At 57.0% G+C, this 18212-nt stretch overlaps 1 protein-coding gene across 2 annotated transcripts in view; it reads left to right on the top strand.

Annotated features, from left to right (window-relative positions):
- RAP1GAP (RAP1 GTPase activating protein) overlaps positions 1-18212 on the top strand; it is a 76827-nt gene continuing 58615 nt past the window's right edge. The window contains exon 1 of one of the 2 annotated variants that reach the window (XM_023219293.2): positions 1-98. Coding sequence is in view for 1 of the 2 variants with exons in the window: in XM_023219292.2 (XP_023075060.1) it covers positions 16603-16646 (44 nt within the window). In the remaining variant the exon portion in view is untranslated. Of the gene's footprint in view, positions 99-16532; positions 16647-18212 lie in introns of those variants that run through there. The other variant, XM_023219292.2, reaches the window with a different exon arrangement.

Raw genomic sequence — 18212 nt, forward strand, 5'->3', positions numbered from 1 at the left:
CGGCGGCGGCGAGCGCCGGCCGCGTCTGAGCAGAGCTGCAGCGGCGGCCGCGGGCACCGGAGTGCCGAGCCCAGGACGCCCCCGGCCCAGGCCCGCGGGTGAGTGCGCACCGCCGGGGCTGCGGCCCTGGAAAGGGGAAGGGGACGGAGGTGTCCGGGCTCCCGTCGGCTCGCAGCCAAGACCCCGCGCGGGCGGGCGGGGAGGGAGGGTGGGGGCGAACGCGCAGAGGACCCAGGTCTTAAGGGGCGAGGGGTGGGCGCAGCTGGGGTCGCGCAGCCCGGGCTCTACGGCGGCTGGAGAAGTCGGGGGAGGCCTGGGCTGAGCCGGCTGAACCCCCAGCCTGCGGGACTTGGTCCAGGCCGCGGCCAGGGGGCTTTGGTCCCACCCCCCTGGGTGGGTGGGGAGTCCAGTTTTCCGCCCACCCCGAGGTGGGAGCGCCTGGGGTTTAGAGGAGGGACTGTGGAAAGTGGGCGCGTTTCCTCCATCCCTGGAGAGGGGCCCAAGCCCTAGCGCCCCCCAAGAGGAGGCGCCCCTGTTCTCAAAGAAGGGAAGCGGGGGCCTCAGATCAACGACCCTGAGCGGGGAGGGCGGTGATGTCCTTGCATCCCCAGAGAAAGGGCGAATTCCCCTGTCCCTGACCCGCGGCAGAGCGGGGCACACGCGTCACGCAGTTGGGCGCCCCCTCGTCGCCTCCCCTGCTTCGGCAGGATCTGAGGACTCGGTGGGAATTCACGGGCGGTTTCCGTGCCCTGCAGGGTTTGGTGCCAGCTGCGGGGCGCCTGGGCTTGGGGAAGAAACCCTGTGTACATACACCCGCGCGCACACAGTCTCTGGAAGTGAGCGGCCCCCTCGCTACCCTAACAGTTAGACCCCAGCCTGTGCGTGCCCTCGGAGTCCTTGTTAGGGTCATAGCACAGGCCTGGTGGTGGGGTCGGGAAGAAGATCCACCGCTCACAGGGCGCATTGGCCTCTGTCCCTGGGCTCCATTCCCCTCCCTGCCAAGCCAGAGGTCAGGCCCCTGGGGCAGCAGGCAGGAGGGACACTGAGGGAAGGGGCACTGAGGCAGGAGGGGCACTGAGGGAAGCTGGCCAGGTGGAAGTAGGAGAGAAAGGCAATGGGGGCGAGATGGTATCACTTCCTCTCCATAGGAGGCTCCCAGGAGGCTCCTGGCCGCTTTGCACAGGTAGTGGTCCCTCCTTCCTGAGGGTGTTTGGGGAAAAACGCTACGGTGGGGGGCACTGGGGAAGGTTGCCTCGCAGATGAAACAGAACATTGGCCAAAGGTGTCCCTGAATGGGCTTCTGGACTGGCACAGGGCCCTGAGGGCTGTGGCTGAGTGGGGAGGCAGTGGTCAGGTCCAGCTGGCCATGGGGGCCCCCCTCCAGGACCTCAGCTCACTCTGAGAGACCCCAGCAGCTGGAGGGTCTGGCAAGGGGTGAGTGTTCCTTGATGGCCTTGGGAAGGATTCCAGGGTAATGATTAATCCTCAGGTGGCACGAGCAATTTCCCCCTTCACAGCAATATTTCAAGGCAGGGGCTGAAGCCTCCATTGCACAGATGAGGAAACTGAGGCTCAGGGAGGCTAAATGAACTGCCTGAGGTCACCTAGTCACCTTCCGCAAGGTCTAGAATCGTGGTTCTCTGACTCTTGATGGGAGCAGATCTCCACAGCGTTGGGGTGGGTGAAAGGGGAACGCTGTGGTAGAGTGCTCCATGTGGACCTGTTCCCCTTTGCTGCCAGGAGGGGAAGGTGCCTGTGGCCAGAAGCTGGGTCAGATTGAGGAGAGGGTCCAGAGTCCTAGGCTTACCTTGCCACCCCTTCCCATGGAGGGAGGGCTGTCCCATGGAGCACCATAATGGTGCTTTCACCCTGGCACCTTCCCAGCTTCCTTGGGCAAAACCCTCTCCTCTTCTTCCCAAGGTGCCTGCCTGGCAGGGGTCTCAGGAGACCCCTCTCCTGGCTCTGACAGCCCTCCACCCTTAGGAGACAAAAGGATTCTTCCTTTGGCCTCTTGGAGGGCAGCAGGGAGAGAGGTCTCTGCTGCTCAGGCCACAGGCTCCCACAGCAGGGCCTCTACCTCTCTTACCTGGCCCTGCCCCTGCCCTGCTGTCAAGTTCTGGGGCCAAGAGGCCCTCTGAGGACTCCTCGGGCAGATCTGTCCTCCATGCTGCCGTCTGTCTGCGGAGGCCTTTGTCCTGGTTGTCAGAGGCTGCTGAGCAGCCGCACGTGCTGTGCAAACAACCCAGACCTGAGCACGGCCAGACACAAACGCAAATACAGTTTGACTGACAGATACCCTGAGACCTAGACACAGGAACACACGGGCACACCCAGGCTCTGCCTGACACACAAACACTGAGAGACACACCATCCAGATGCTGGCATGTGTGTGTACACACAGAGAGATGGAGGTTGTCAGCAAGGAGAAGAGCCTCTTCGGAAGCCCTCGTCTGCTGTTGTCTGCCTCCATTATCTCCTCCGGGGTGCACACATGGTACACACGCACGCAGGAAGAACATGAGGACGCCCTACGCCCTTAAAAATGAACCTGGCAGACATGCACACGCACCCACCCACACCCAGGCCATCATGGGTGCACACACACATGCATTACATCAGCTTCCTGCGTGTGGGATGTGAACGCTTCATCACCCGGGGAGGGGAGTGGAGGCCCCCAACCATCCCCAGCAAAGCCTCCCCTTCCTCCCTCTTTTCTGATTCATGTGGACCCATCTTGGCTGACCCTAAGAATCCTGGGAAACCGCCTGGTGCTTCCCGCTCAGTGGGAAGCACCTCCTCTCCTGCCGCCCCTCTGTGCACACACCCACCGGGTTGCCAGGGGAGCCTCTCCCCAGGCTGCTCCTTTGCTGCCCCTGAAGGTGTTGTTCTGCAGGTGCTTCCCAAGACAGGACAGGCCCCAGCGCAGGCTCCAAGTGGCTCTGGGGTTCCCTTTCCTTTCCATTTTTGCTAGAGGCATTACCAGGCCCCAGTTTCTGCTTTGTCCTCTCAGCAAGGCTAGGGGCCAGCTGGTGTGAAGGGAAGGGAGTCCTCAGCACTCTCTGCTCACCTCCTTGCATGGCAGGACCTCTGCCAGGCTGGCCCTGGCACCCTGTGCCTCTGAGAGACTGGCGCTGTGGAGAGGTGCTTCTGTGGGCTTAGGCGAGGCCTCCAGGGCAGGCATGCTAGACGGCGAGCATGAGTGGCTCCCAGCTCCAGCACGCTCCCTCAGCACTCACGCCAAGCCTGCCAGAGTGCTGATTCCCTGTCCAATCCTGGCCCTGCCTCTTGCTGGCTGTGTGGCCCGGACAAGTCATTTTCGCTCTCTGGGCCCAGCTCCAGCTCTGGGAGGCAACTCGGCCTGGCTGGGGGATGAGGAAAGTCAGAGGTGTGAGGTGGCAGCCCTGTGCCAATAAGGAAAGGAAGTTTAGCTCTGGTGGCAGTGTGGGCACATGGGGCCTCAGGCTGAGGACTTTCTGCAGAGTGCAGCCTCTGGATCCACACTAGGGCCAAGCAGGGGTCGCCAGTCTCGGGGCTTCCTGGGGCGGCCACCCTGGGGTCAGCCTAGGAGGAGGGGACACGGGGTAGGGGGCTGCAGCTGTCGCTCACCTTTGTGGACATTTTATGCCTCAAAATGTGCTCTGTATTAAGGGCTAAAGACCGGCACTTGCAGGCAGGTGGTGACTCAGAGAGGAAGAAGGAAAAAGAGGCAGAGGGGTGCTGGTGGGGAGACACCCCAAAACAGAAAGGTCCCAGGGATTCCAGCCTTTCCTACTGGAAGAAAGGAAACATGACACTCCTGCTTCGAACCAGCACAATGAGAGCTGCCTCGTGTGCCTGCCCACTAAGCATTTAATGGGCATGTGGTCGATTTCGGGAACCATGACAGGCACTGGGACACAGAGATGAGCTGGGTCCTGCGGTCCCTGCCACAGCCAGGTGCCTTGTCTCAGATGAGGAGGTAAGACTCAAAGACAGAAAGTGACTTGCCCACTCTACTGGTTAATACCTCTGCCAACCGAGGCCACCCTCCCTCGGGCCCCCATGTGGAGGAAGCAGACCCAAGTTCGAATTCTGACATTGCCACTGAGCAGCCATACAACTTTTGGTGAATTCTTCTCTCCCTCTGAGTCTGTTTCTTGATCTAGGAAGTGGGAATCATAGCGCCTGCCTGATGCGTATGTTTCAAGGGATACGGAGGTGAATGCGAGCAAACACTGAGGGCAGTGCCAGGCTTACCCTAGGCATTCTGCTGGGTCTAAAAAGGACATAGATTGGGAGTCCTCAGGATGCCAAGTCCAGTCTCTGCTGTGTGACTTTGGACAAGTCACCTGCCTTCTCTGTGCCTCATTTCTTTCTCCCTAGAACAGGGATGACGAGCTTTTATTTGCCTGCCTCCCTGGGGATGCTGTTTGTGGGGCCAGACATACTGGCTGGGAGCTGCTTTGAAAAATATAAAGCTGCACTCAGAAAAACACACAGAGACACACTGAAGGAAAGGCAAACACCAGACAAATCTGGAGAAAAATCTTTTCTAAAAACATCAAATATCTCTCTACAGCCAGAAAAAAAAATAAGGCTTTTCTTCAGTGTTTTGAGGGTAGTAAGAATTTTTTCTTACTACCTTGGAAAACTACCTTGGAAACTTCACATTTCCAAGGTGGTTGGTATGGCTATCACCAGGTGAACTGGGTAAGTTCTTCCTTGAGGAGTCCTTGCCTGGCACATATTAGCTGTTCAGTAAATGATAATGTTAGTGGTAGAATTACGAGTTGCACAGCAAGAGGAGGAGTGGAGGCGCTCCTGGAGGCGAGACCAGCTACAGCGTGGGCAAGGGCGGAGAGGTGGCAATGTGGACACTGGGTTGGGTTCATGGAAGGCATGTGTAGGGACAAATCAGGGTCAGTCTACTAAGGGCCTCGAATGGCAGGCTGAGGAGTTTACATTTCCCCAAAATCAATGCGGGGTACACGGGAGGGGCGGGCTGAGCCCACTAGCCTGGAATGAGGAACCACCTGGCACAGTTCTCTGCCCTGCCACTGCTGTGTAAGGATGGCCCCCTCGCCTGTTTCCCTGGACCTCCTTTTCTCCCAGTGTGCGAAGGAGAGGATTCTAGCCTCTTCCATCCCAGGGGCAGGCAAGAGGATCAAGGCACCAAGCCACCCAAGAGCTAGGTTGCTATGATAGCCGGGAGCCGGGGGCTGTCATTGGTTCAGGAAGTCAGGAACCCTGTGTTCCCCTGCTGGCCCCACCCCACTAGCTGGGTGAGCTCAGGCAAGCCGCCGAGCCTCTTTGAGCCTCCCTTTCCATCTGTGGAATGGGAGGATGTGGTTTCTTTCTTTGCAATACAACTCCCATGAGTTGAAGCTGGTTGACTGTGTTGTGTGAGCCTCAAGTGTGTGTCTCTGGGGGACTTGCAATATTTCTTGAAACTACAGTACCTGTTCCTCAGGCTCCCCTGAGAATGTGGATCTGCTGGCAAGGCTGGGGTTGGGGGGCAGTGGGTGAGGATCAGACGCCTGAGCATCTCAGAGGCTGTGACCTTTACAAGGCCACAGGAGCCATGTGTCTGCCGCAGCCAGGCTGTGGGGGCAGCAGAGGGAAGGTGGAGGTGGGGCAGATGGGTCCACCCTCTGCTTGGCTCCTGAACTCCGGGCCCCAGTTCTGCGAGGGAAAGCCATCTCAGTACCCCGCTCACAGGACAGCCCTCTCCAAGGCCCCACTCCTTGATTTAGGGCTCGAGGGGTAGGGTGGAGGCGGCTGAGGGAGGGTGACCTTGGGAACTTCTTCCTGCCTGCAGGCTCGGTGCCAGAATTTCCAGGGCAGCCCTGATTCTTCTTGCTCAAAACTTGGCAGTGTCAGGGACCCTCAAGAGGCTGCCAGGACAAGGCCTGAGCTGATGTCACCATCACCAGCCTCTTGCGTCTTACCCTATCTTGGAGGTCCAGAGAGAGGTCATCCACCCCCTGGCAGACTGCTGTAGGCACTGTGCCCACCCAGACAGCAGGCTCAGGACACCATGGGCCTTGCCTCATTCACCACTTGCCTTTCACTTGAGGTGTGGGAGCTCTGCCAGGGATAGACAGTTGCCCTTACAGCCCCTCTCCCAGGGCTCCCTGCCTCTAGAAACAGGACTGGGCAGAGCCGCTGGGACAAAGACCTCACCTGTCCCAGTCCCCAAAGCCCACAGCCCTCCCTGGCTGGAGAGGTGTGGGCTCTGTAGTCCTCTGAAGGGCGGAGAAGCCTGGGACCTGCCCAAACTCTACAACGCTGGGCCCACTCATGGCAGTCAGGGTGGGAACTGGGCAGGTAGCTCAGGAATTCTAGGAAGATGCTGGTTGCGGGGAGGCAGGATGGGGCCTGAGCAATCGGATGCAGGTGGGGGCATTCATTGAGCACTTGCTGGGCCCTATGTAAGCACTTTTCATGGATCTATTTCATTTAATCCTCAGAGCAACCCTCAAAGGCTCAGAGAGGTTAAATAGCCTACCCCAAGTCACCCAGCTGGTGAGTGGCTGGGCCTGAGATTTGAATTGAGGGTTGTGTGACTCTACTTTTAGCCATTTCTGTGTACGGCATGCAGAATGAGAAGGGGTTGGGGAGGGCACCACACAAGAGTCTGTGCTCTGGGTAATGGGAGCAGTTCTGGGCAGGGGCAGGGGTGAGGCTTAGACTCGGAGGCTCATACCTGCAGGACTTGGCCCTGAAGCTTCCAGCTCCCTCTCCCCATGACCTATCCCTGGGACCCAGTGCCCCAGGCTGGCTTGGGGGAAAAGGATGAATGGGGATGACTTTTCAGGGGTTCCCTTGGATGCACAATCCTGTAGACTCTGACTCCTCCTGGCCCCCTATGTCTGTGTGAATTCCCAGCTCAGAACCCCAAGAAATCCCCAGCTTCAGAGCTGGGAAGAAGCCCACAGAGATCAGCTGGTCCAACCCACTCGTTTGACAGATGGTAATTATCATGATTATGCCTGATGGGAGCAATTCACAAAGGACTTTCACATCTGGGTTGCTGCTGGGTGTGCCGGAGTCCTCGGGGCCAGCAAGACTCATCCACATTTTGTGGGTGAGGAAACTGAGGTTCATAGAGGCAAGGAGATGGACCTAGGGGCACACAGTTGACCTTGGTACAGGTCTCTCCCTTCTGAAACCCAGGGCCTATGTGATGTGGCTCTGGGGCTGCACCTGCATTGGAGTGGGGCTGGTCCTAAGAGATCTGTATGGGGCTACGGCAGTTATCAGATGAGGCTCTGAGACTCCCAGTGATGCCTGCCTACCTCCCTGTCATGGGAACACCACCCCCTTCAGTGGCGTGGTCTGAAAGAGACAGACTGGTGGGCAGAGCTGTTTCCAAGAGACTTCTCTGCCCACCATGCAAATGGGGGCTATGCTGCCCCAGAAAATCAGATTGGGAAGGGCCCTTGGAGGGGCCTTATTATTTAGAGAAGGAAACTGGGCAGCTGCCCACAGTCACGCTGTGAGCCAGTGGTGGCACTGGGCTTAGAACTCAGCTTTCCTGGCTCAGCTCATAACTGTCCTTGCATGTGTCCAGTAGCAGTACTAAAGACAGTCCCCATTTATTGTGTGCCTACTATGTGCCAGGGGTGAGCTCTTTATGCTGAATCCTAAGAACAATCCTATGTGGTAAGTACTTTTATTATCATTACCATCCCCTTTTACAGATGAAGAAACTGAGGCTTTGAGAGGTTATGAAAATGGCCCAAAGTCACAAGCCAGGAAGTGGCAGAGCAGGAATTTAAGCACAGGTCCATGTGATTCCAAACCCATACTGATGCCAGGTCTTGTATATATTACGATAGGACTAAAGTTGACTTTGTTTCTTTTTGTTCATAGTCAACATAGGACATCATTCATTCATTAAACATTTATGGAGTCCTCACTAAAACAAGAAGACTATAGGGCTGATCAGGGTTGAGGCTCAGAGATTAGGTCATGAGGCAGGGGGTCTCAGACACTGCTAGGCTCTCTGCCTCCACCAAGGATGGCTGCCTCTCCCTCCTTTTTTTTTTGGAGAGTCTTGCTTTGTTGTCCAGACCGGAGCGCAGTGGTGCAATCTCAGCTCACTGCAACCTTGGCCTCTTGGGTTCAAGTGATTCTCATGCCTCAGCCTCCTGAGTAGCCAGGACTACAGGCATGCACCACCATGCCCAGGTAATTTTTGTATTTTTAGTAGAGATGGGGTTTTGCCATATTGGCCAGGCTATTCTCGAACTCCTGACCTCAGGCGATCCACCTGCCTCGGTCTCTCAAAATGCTGGGATTATTACAAACATGAGGCACCGTGCCCCAGCCATCTCCCTCCTCCTTCTGTCCCCAACCCAGCCTGACTACATTTGCAGCCTCTTCCTCTGCTCCTCCTGCCCACCTGTTTTACTCTTGAGGTAAATGAGGGCATGACTCAGCTAGGGCTCCTGGGCTTTGTATATCTCAAAGAAGGCCCTACTGGCAATGGTGTTAACAGCCACCACCGTGCAAGCCGTTTGTGAGCACAAGGCACCATGCGAAGGTGTTTGTGTACATCACCTTGTTTAACACACCATCACCCTGTGAGCTAAGAGCTAGTATCATCTCCATTTTTCAGATTGGAAACTAAGGCTGACAGTCACAGCTCAAGACTGAGTTGGGGCTGGGTGCAGTGGCTCTTGCCTGTAATCTTGGCACTTTGTGAGGCTGAGGCAGGAGGATCACTTGAGGTTGGGAGCTCCAGACCAGCCTGGCCAGCATGGAGAAACCCCATCTCTACTAAAAATACAAAAATCAGCCGGGCATGGTGGTGGGTGCCTGCAGCCCAGGCTACACAGGAGGCTGAGGCAAGAGAATCACTTGAACCCTGGAGGCTTGCAGTGAGCCAAGATTGTACCATTGCACTTCAGCCTGGGCGACAGAGTGAGACTGTCTCAGAAAAGAAAAAAAAAAAAAAAAAAAAAGGCTGAGTTGGAACCCACTTTGTCCAGCTCTCTCAAGCCTATGCCCTTCCTCACTGGCTCACTCTGCCCTGCTTGGTATCCAGGCTGTGTAGTTATGCATTTAGAGCCCTGGTTTCTGGAAGGAAGGGCTTCAGCCAAGCAACAGGTTTATTAAGCACCTACTGTGTGTCTTGGGGAGGTGCTTTGTGAGGCTAAAGCTTGTGAGGATGGGGAGATTGGGTTCCTCTGTGAGAGATCTCGAGGCTGCATGCCCCCATCCTACCCCAGAAGGCATTCAAGCCCCTAAGGATGCCAGGACAGAGCAGCCAGGGCAGGGGCAGCGAGTACTGTGGGAAGGACTTTCTTCCTGGCAGGAGCGTCCCTCACAGTGACTCAGAGCAGTGTGAAGACCTCAGAGAGGTTTTGTAGCCATATCTGCATCCACTGATCCTTAGGCAAGTCATTAGGCCTCTGGGACCTCGGCTTTCTGATCTGTGAAATGGGGAAGATGATTGTACCTAATTTACAGGGTGGATTTAAGGACTGGATGAAAGCGCTTGGCACAGGGCCTCGGGAACTAAAAGGGGCTGTGCCATTGAGCCGCAGTGCACGGGTGATAGGGACCTAGGTCCCGAGGAGCTCGGAAGAGCTGGATCTGCTCTGTTTGCACACCTCAATTTCCCCCGTCAGCCATGGCAGACATGTAACTCTTGCATGATCGGCCTCACGGGGCTGTTGTCTGGATCACAGAGATCCCGGAACGCGTAGGTGCGGCCCCGTGATCTGCGCACTGAGAGAACGGGTCCCGCGGGAGGGGGCGGTGTGCGGGCGCAGGTGCGCCCTTGTGAGCTGGGAGACGTGCGGCGCCTGGCGCCGGGAGAGGGCGAGGACGGGCGCTGGAGACGCCTCCGTGTAAGGGAGGGGTGAGGAAGTGTGAGGGGCAGCGAGCGCGCGGTCGGCTACTCTGGGCGCTGTCCGGGCGGCTCCGGGTCCCCACCCTTCTCGGAAAGGCACCCGGGGCGCTGTCCCTGGTCCTGGAGCCCGGCCGGCCCTCGCCTGCAGTTCTCGTGAAGGCCAGTTGGTGACGCCCGAGACCGCGGCGGACTCCCGGACCCATTAGAGAACACGTTTTAAAAAGCGTTTTTCGGCCGGGCGAAGTGGCTCACACCTGTAATTCCAACACTTTGGGAAGCAGAGGCGGGCGCATCACCTTAGGTCGGGAATTCGAGACCAGCCTGACCAACATGGAGAAACCCCGACTCTACTGAAAATACAAAAATTAGCTGGGCCTGATGGTGCATGCCTGTAATCCCAGCTACTGGGGAGACTGAGGCAGGAGAATCATTTGAACCCAGGAGGCGGAGGTTCCGGTGAGCCGAGATCGCGCCATTGCACTCCAACCTGGGCGACAAGAGTGAAACTCCGTCTCAAAAGAAAAAAAAAAGGCCTTCTTCATTTTCCTGTCATGATATTCCTAGGTAATAAGCCACTGCCTCAGTGAGGGACTTGTTGGGGTGGAGAGGTGTTCTCAGAGTCCCAGACTGGTTGGCCTCCTGGGAGGGTGGCATCATAAGGAACTGTTGGGAAACCCTCTCCCTACATTATAGATGAACCAGCAAAGGCCAGAAGTGGGAAGGCACTTGTGATGAGAAACGATGGGTTGCCAGCAGAGCTGCGGCCACAGGCAGGTCTCCCCACTTCAGGGCTCTGCCAGCCCAGCTTCCTGAGGGCAGCTCTGGGCCTCAAGCAGTCTCCCAGCTTTGTCCAACTGCCCCTGAAAAATGGGCTGGGAGGGCCACCCCCTTATCAGTGGAGGTAGGAGAGGAGGGCTGGCTGGCTAGACACCAGCCTGTAATACATGACAGGAGTCTTGGCCTCCACTCTATAATCCTTGGAGATGCAGCAGTTGCACCCTTCTCTGACCCCCAAAGAGCCATTCTGTCTCCTACCTTTATTTCTTCCCAGTAGTTAGCTGGATGCTCCATGCGTGTATGTGAGGTGCGTACACATCTGTCTGTGTATGTCGTATGAACAGAATGTGATTCGAGTAAGGGTGTGTGGGCCTGAGATTCCTGTGCCTGTATCTGCTGTCATTGGTGTGTCTTTACATGCATGTACGAACCCAGCCGGAGTCAGTAGGTGCGTGTGCACTGATTGGGGACCTGAGGGTGGGAGCTGGAGTTGACCTTTGCATGTGCATGTGCTTGTCGGTTTGCAGCATAGGTTCATGTGAGCCTGTCCACATGCATTTGATCTTGACGTGATCTCTATGGGCATGAGTTAGATGTCTCTTTGCATGTGCATGGCACAGTACTAGGCCAAGTGCATGTGTGACCTGGGAAAGTTTGTGTGCAAGTGTGCACACAGGTCTACCAGAGACCTTGTCTGTCTTGTTCAGACTCTATCACCAGTGTCTGAACAGTGTCAGCCACACAGTGGGTGCTCAATACAGTGTCAGCCACACGGTGGGTGCTTGATACACACCTGCTGAATAATTGGGGGAAGGAATGAAAGAATATACACCTGGGTGCTGTCTCCAGAAGGGCTTTGCTTCCCAGGGCCTTTCAAGGCACATGATCTGCATGGAGATGAGAAACACATCCTCAGGGGTAGGGCCTGAGTGGGGTTAGGTATTCTGGTCAGGCCAGATTTTCCTGGTCCGTGATGGGGTCCCTTTAAGTAGGCAGGGGTCTCAGAAACCCATTGAATAGAGCAGGAGTCTCAGAGCCAGGGCAGAGGCTGGCTCAGTAACCTCACTGGCCAGCTGCCTAGGGAAGGGCTGTGAGCCAAGTCACACCCACTTTCCCTCCCTTCCCAGGGGCTGGGGAACCCCAAGGAGACTCTTTCCAGAAGCTTCCTGGGATTGGGTGGGTGTGGCTTGGCTAGAAAGGCCATGGGCAAAGTAAGGATAATCATACTTCCAGAGCTAGCAGAATTCTGTCAAGGCAAATGCATCTTTCCTTTTTTTTTTTTTTTTTTTTAAGATGGAGTCTTGCTCTGTCACCCAGGCTGGAGTGCAGTGGTGTGATCTTGGCTCACTGCAACTTCTGCCTCCCAGGTTCAAGCGATTCTCCTGCCTCAGCCTCCTGAGTAGCTGGGTGCCACCACGCCCAGTTGATTTTTGTATTTTTAGTAGAGACGGGGTTTCACCGTGTCGGTTAGGCTGGTCTCAAACTCCTGACCTTGGGACCCGCCCTCCTCAGCCTCCCAAAATGCTGGGATTAAAGGTGTGAGCCACTGCACCCGGCCCATTATTAGGTCTTTAACCCAGCAAAGTGAGAGTAGGGCTCTAACAGATGAGCAAACTGAGGCCAGAGAGGAAAACTGATTAATGCAAAGCCACACAGGAGGCTGCCTGGGCCAGGGCAGGAAGCCCAGGACTGCCTCCTCTCCTGCCCAAAAGGCCTGGGGCAGATATCCTGAATGAGTGTGATTGGGGGAGGGGAGGAGGCTACTGGGGGTCCTGGCAAGCGCTGGCTCCACCAGCCCCACCTAGAGCCCAGACCTGAGATCTTCCCGGGGTTTGCTCCTCCCTCTCCCCTTGCATTTCCCTGGAAAGGGGGAGCTGGAGGTAGGTGGGTGGAATACCCAGAGTTCAGTGAGAGGTGAACTTGCAGAGGCAGCTCTGCAACCCTCCACCTTGTGCTCTTCTCTCTTCCTCTACAGTCTGGCAGCTGTTTGAACAACTTGGGTACAAACCTAGGAGGCCCACAGGGGAGGCTTCCTCTCAGAAGGAGGGCCCGGACCCTGGAAAGCAGCCTGGCACTGTTTTCTAGGTATGAGGCTGGAGGCCAAGGAGGAAGAGGGCTAAACCTCCTTCAGAGATGTCAGTGACTTCCCAGTGCCAGTCAGCAGGCACCCTGTCTGTGCTGACTGTGGAGCAGTGATGTCCCCGTCACAGTGGGCCAGTGAGACCAGTGTCATAGGATGTTACTAATGTGTTTGACGTCACACAGCTAGGAAGCATCAGAGCCTAGTCCAACCCTGGTCCCTGTCACACTGCCTCTGTGTGGGTGTGTCAGTCCTGGAGGCTGTTCCACATGCCCACACACAGATCTCTCCCAGTCTGTCCCATAGCTGCATGGCACTGCATGGCATACGTGGACCATAATTTATCACATTTCCTCTGGGTGGCCATTTAGTTTTAGAATTCTTACGAATAAATCTTTGCTAGCCCTACAAAAATGGCAACTTCATATAGTTTAGCCTAATAAAAATGATGTTGCTACAACAATTTTTTTTTCTTTTTTTTTTTCTTTGAGACAGAGTCTTGCTCTGTCACCCAGGGTAAAATGCAGTGGTGTGATCTTGGCTCACTGCAACCTCCACCTTCTGGGTTCAAGCGATTCTCCTGCCTCAGCCTCCCTAGTAGCTGGGACTACAGGTACCCACCACCATGCCCGGCTGATTTTTGTATTTTAGTAGAGATGAGGCTTCACCATGTTGGCCAGGCTGGTCTTGAACTCCTGACTTCAAGTGATCCACCCGACTCGGCCTCCCAGAGTGCTGAGATCACAGATGTGAGCCACTGTGCCTGGTCTTTCTTTTTCTTTTTTCTTTTCTTTTTGAGACAGGGTCTTGTTCTGTCACCCAGGCTGGAGTGCAGTGGTGCAGTCAGGGCTCACTGCAGCCTCAACCTCCCAGGCTTGAGCAATCCTCCCACCTCAGCCTCTCAAGTCACTGGGACTACATATGTACACTGTCACACCTGGATAATTTTTTGAGTTGTTATAGAGACGAGGTCTCACTGTGTTGCCTAGGCTGGTCTCCACCTCCTGGTCTCAAGTGATCCTCCCTATTCAGCCTCCTAAAGTGCTGGGATTACAGATGTGAGCTACTGAGCTCAGCCAGCAAGTGTTTTATTTAACAAACACATGTTAAGTGACAAATACTCTACTCTTCTGAATGCTTTATCATTGGTAACTTATTTAATCCTTGGCAAAACCCTTTGATGTATGTACTGTATTTTCATTATCAACCCCATCTTGCCGATGAAGAAACTGAGGCACAGAAAGCTTAAGTAACTTGCCCAAGGTCACACAGGTGACAAGTGGGAGAGCTGAGATTGTAGTCTTCAAGGGTGAGGATATAAGCACATGCCTCAGTGTCCCTTGTCCTTGCCATTCATGTACAGGCTCACGTGCTATGATGCAGAGGGTAAATTCTTGGAAGTGGTCTTGTAGGTTAACAGGATGCATTTAAATTCAGCTGTCACCAAGGGACCAGAAGCTGGTCAGGGACTGTCCTGCTGCAACCCTGGCCAAGGGAACGTGACCCCCACTAACCACCCCCACTCCCACCCCCCCCCCCATCCCTTGCCAATGAGGCAGCTGCAGCTGGTCAGAGCAGAGAGGCTGGAGCCCACACTGGGCTCTTTGTCTTCGGTGGGAACCCTGCGGCCCCCATGGCTCCTCTCAAGGGCCCACTGTCCCAGTACTAGCAGGGCCTCCCGGAGGCCAGGCCTGGCTGGGAAACTTGGCACATTGGCGGCCCCTTGGCCACTCTGCCAACTGGGCATGCAGAACCCACTCAGGGATCATTCCCACTGAAAAGACTGGTGAGGCATAGGTCCATGTCTAAGGGGATGCAGCAGCCCAGATGTGGCTGGAGTCCAGGCCCCAGCCCAAGCACTGTGAACATCCCCATAGCCCAGGCCTAGCTTTTCAGTCCTCTACCCCAACCGCCTCCCACCTCTCTGAGAGCCCCTGCTGCTGCTGCTACTACTTAGGAAGGAGGGAGGGAGGGAGGCTGTTGCTGCTACTACTTAGAAAAAAGGAGGGAAGGAGGGAAGGAGGGAGGGAGGGAGGGACGGAGGGAGGGACGGAGGGACGGAGGCTATTGCTGTTACTACTTGGGAAGGAGGGAGGGGGGGAGGGAGGGAGGCAGGCTGTTGCTGCTACTACTTAGAAAGGAGGGAGGGAAGGAGGGAGGAAGGCAGGGAGGAAGGAAGGAAGGAGGGAAGGAAGGAAGTAAGTTCCTCCCTTTTCAGGCAGACCTCAGTGCGCCCAGGACCCACTCCTCAGGAGCCTGCCCTGGAGTGCTTCCTCCCCGCAGGAATCTGCAGCGCTGCCCAGAGCAGAAGGGGCCCATTCCAGGCTCCAGAGCACCTTGCAAGGGGGAGCCAGACCCTTCTCTGAGGACTGCAAACCAAGGGATATAGTTCTAGGAATGAGGAAATAATGTTTGTTCTGCCCAGGCTCTGAACTCTGCAAGTGGCTCTTGAGGGCCCCTGTACCCACCAGAATGTGCAGAGAAGAGGTCGCAGGTGGGAGCTGAGAGGGGGCTGAGGGCAGATCCCAAGAGAGAAGTAATCCGTGTGAGCGAGGATCTCAATTTCTTTGTGTCTAGAATGGGGAAACCGCAGCGCCACCTACCCTGCCTAGGTGAGACAAACTGTGGAGACGTCATTTCCTAGGTGAGCTGCAGCTCACCAAGCCCAGGCCCGGTCCCAGGTGGAACAGCTCCTGAAAGGCTTCTGCAGAATCCCTGCTGCACTGTCCTTTTGCCCTTGGTCATCCTTCTTCCCTTATCCCCGGCTGCATCTGCGCCCTGCAGTTTGTTTAAACAGAAAATCCTGTAGAAAACCTTGAGACTGTGGGAGCTTGCCTCCTCGGGTGCAGGGCCTGGGGGAAGGATCTCTCCCTCTATGGGGGGAAGAGTGGGTGTTGGGGTGGAGGGCAGTGTGCTCAGGGGTCGGGGCTAGTGACCCGGTGTCTGCTGACACAGCTCCAGTTGGGTGGGGGAAACGGCTTACTCTGAGGAAGAGCACTGGACTCAGTTCTGGGCGAGCTGGGTGCAGAAGAGGGACTTGGAGTGTTTGTTGAGTGAATAAGTACCTGCTGCAGAACTCAGAGCCCAGTTTCCTCTCAAGGTTGGGACCTGGGCTGCATGACTTTTCAAGAGGGGAGTGGAGGGGGCGTCTCCACTCCTCCCCTTTGCTCCTCCTCCTCACCAGGGAAAAGGAGAAAGGGGGTTCCTGGGGGAAGGGGAGACAGGTGGGCAAGGAGGGGTTATTGGAGACTGTTCTTCATTCACTCATTTGTTCGCGGGAAGGGCAGAACGCCTGACCTCGCTGCGGAACTCTTATACCCGGCATTTATTAAGCATCTACTGTACGCCAGGGCCTGGGCCGAGCTCTTTACGTGCGTGAACTCATTTCGTCATCCCCAGGTCCTAGGAGGCCGGCGGCAGGAATTCCACTTTACAGATGAGAAATTCGAGGGACAGGGAGGAGCGGGACATGCCTGCCATGCAGACCCAGGCATCTGGGAGGGAGCTCCCAGCTCGTGATGATGGGGACGGATCCGCCGAGGAGCGCGGCGGCTCGAGGGGCCGGGAGGAGGGCGTCCCCCCAGCAGAGGGTCTGCGGCCTGGACGGGGGCGGTGGCGGGGAAGGGGGTTGGGGAGGGGCTGCCCCGGGCCCCGCAATCCCCGCCCGGCAGGGCCCGGCTCGGAAAGTCCCGCGAAGCCCCCGCCCGTCCGGCCCAGGGCGGCGCGAACAAGCGGCTCTTTCTGCGCCGGCGGCCCCCGGCAGCTGGACCGCAGCCCGCTCGGGCGATGACAGACCCCATCTGGGGCGGGGGCGGGGGCGGGGCGGCGGCGTTGCCAAGGTGACCCGGGCGCGGGAAGGCGGCTCCAGCTTGCGCGGGCCGGGCCGGGCGGCGGCGGCGGCACCATGAGCGGCCGGAAGCGCAGCTTCACCTTCGGGGCCTACGGCGGGTAGGGCGCGGGGCGGGGCGGGGCGCGTGCGCGCGAGTGCACGCGTAGGGGGAGCCCGTGCGGGGTGTGCGCGCGCTCGGGCGGATGGGCCTGAGCTGTGACTGCTATGGGGGCTGAGCGTTTGACCTTAGTGCGCGCATGGCTGTCATGTTGCGGCGCCTGTGTGTGTGTGTGTGCGCGTGTGCGTGTTTCTGTGTCTGTGTGTTCCCATTGCGTGTGCATGTGCCTGTGGGGGGAGGTGAGTGCAGGGTGGACATTGCTGTGTTTGTGTCTAAGCACATGATAGTGGCGCTTATGTATGTGACTGGGGCTGCGGGGCTTCTGGGCCTGTGTGTGTGCATGCATGTGTGCGCGCCTGCTCACATGTATAGGTATGTGGGAGTGGGGGCAGGCAGGTCAGGGGGAGGCTCTGCTGGACCTCCCACTTTGCCTCTGCAGCTGCTGGGCCTCTCAGTGAGGCTCTGGATGAAGGGACTCTAGAAGCCCTTAGTAGGCCCTGCCCGCTCTGGGCACCAGGCTGCCCTCCTTCCTGCATCCTGGCTCTCGGGAACCCCGTCCTCCCTGTGCCACTGGCTGCCTGGGCTTGGAGGCCTGGGGGAGATCAGAGTGGCAGCAGGTTCATTTTGGGGTCAAGGGATGCAGAGGTGGGATGGGGATTTATGCCTGTTGTGGAGATTTGGCAAATTGGAGGGAAGATGGATTAGACAGAGTGTTCTCAGAGCCCCTGCCCAGCCAGACAAGCAGCTCCATGACTTTCACCAGGCCCTGCCTCCCAGTGGTCAGAGGGACCCTGGGACTCACCTTGGGGAGTGGAGCGCTGGGGCTTGTGTGTGGACATGGTCAGTGCTCACTGAGCTATGGGGATTTTGTCCAAACTGCCTTCCCTTTGTGGACGCTCAACTTTTGAGGTGACCCCAGCTGAGGGGTGGGGTGGGGTGGGAGGCCAGAGGCTGCCCCTCCATCAGGGGTCTTGCTTGCTGTCAGGTGACAGCTGGGCTAGGCCCTGAGTTTCCTGGCCAGCCGACACCGAGGAGCAGCTCACAGGCTGGGTCCTGTTCTATGACCTTGGGCAAGTCCTGGCTTTTCTGACCTCCCTGTCTGCAGAGTCGGCTTTCCCCATCAGCTGTCCCTGGGTGCCCCCAGCCCTGCCCTTCGGAGGACGCCCCTTCACTGGCAGAGTGGGCTGGGCTCCCTCCTCATCCCCTTCTTAGCTCTGGGTAGGAGGCGAGTTGTTTGTTGTCCCAACAGCTGCTCAGCCCCTGCCCCCAGCGGCACCAGGGTGCCCTCAGAGTGCAGTAGGAGAATCAGGGCGGGGAGGGAGTGCTACCCAAACATGTGTTCTGGGGCTGGATCTGGGAGGATTTGGGGGAGACAAAGTCTGAGGTGCCTCTGAAGTCTTGGGGAGCAGGGTATGTGTGTTGGGATGAGGGTGGGGGGAAGCTCCTCCTAGATCTCCTCCCAGATTCGCAGACATTTGCTTCCTGGGTGGATATGAGTGAACAGCTTCAGGATTGAGGCAGGCTGCGGGCCTTGAGGCTAATGTTCTTTCTGCCCACCATAAACCAT

This window comes from Piliocolobus tephrosceles, chromosome 1 (genome assembly GCF_002776525.5).
Source record: "Piliocolobus tephrosceles isolate RC106 chromosome 1, ASM277652v3, whole genome shotgun sequence".
NCBI lineage: Eukaryota > Metazoa > Chordata > Mammalia > Primates > Cercopithecidae > Piliocolobus > Piliocolobus tephrosceles.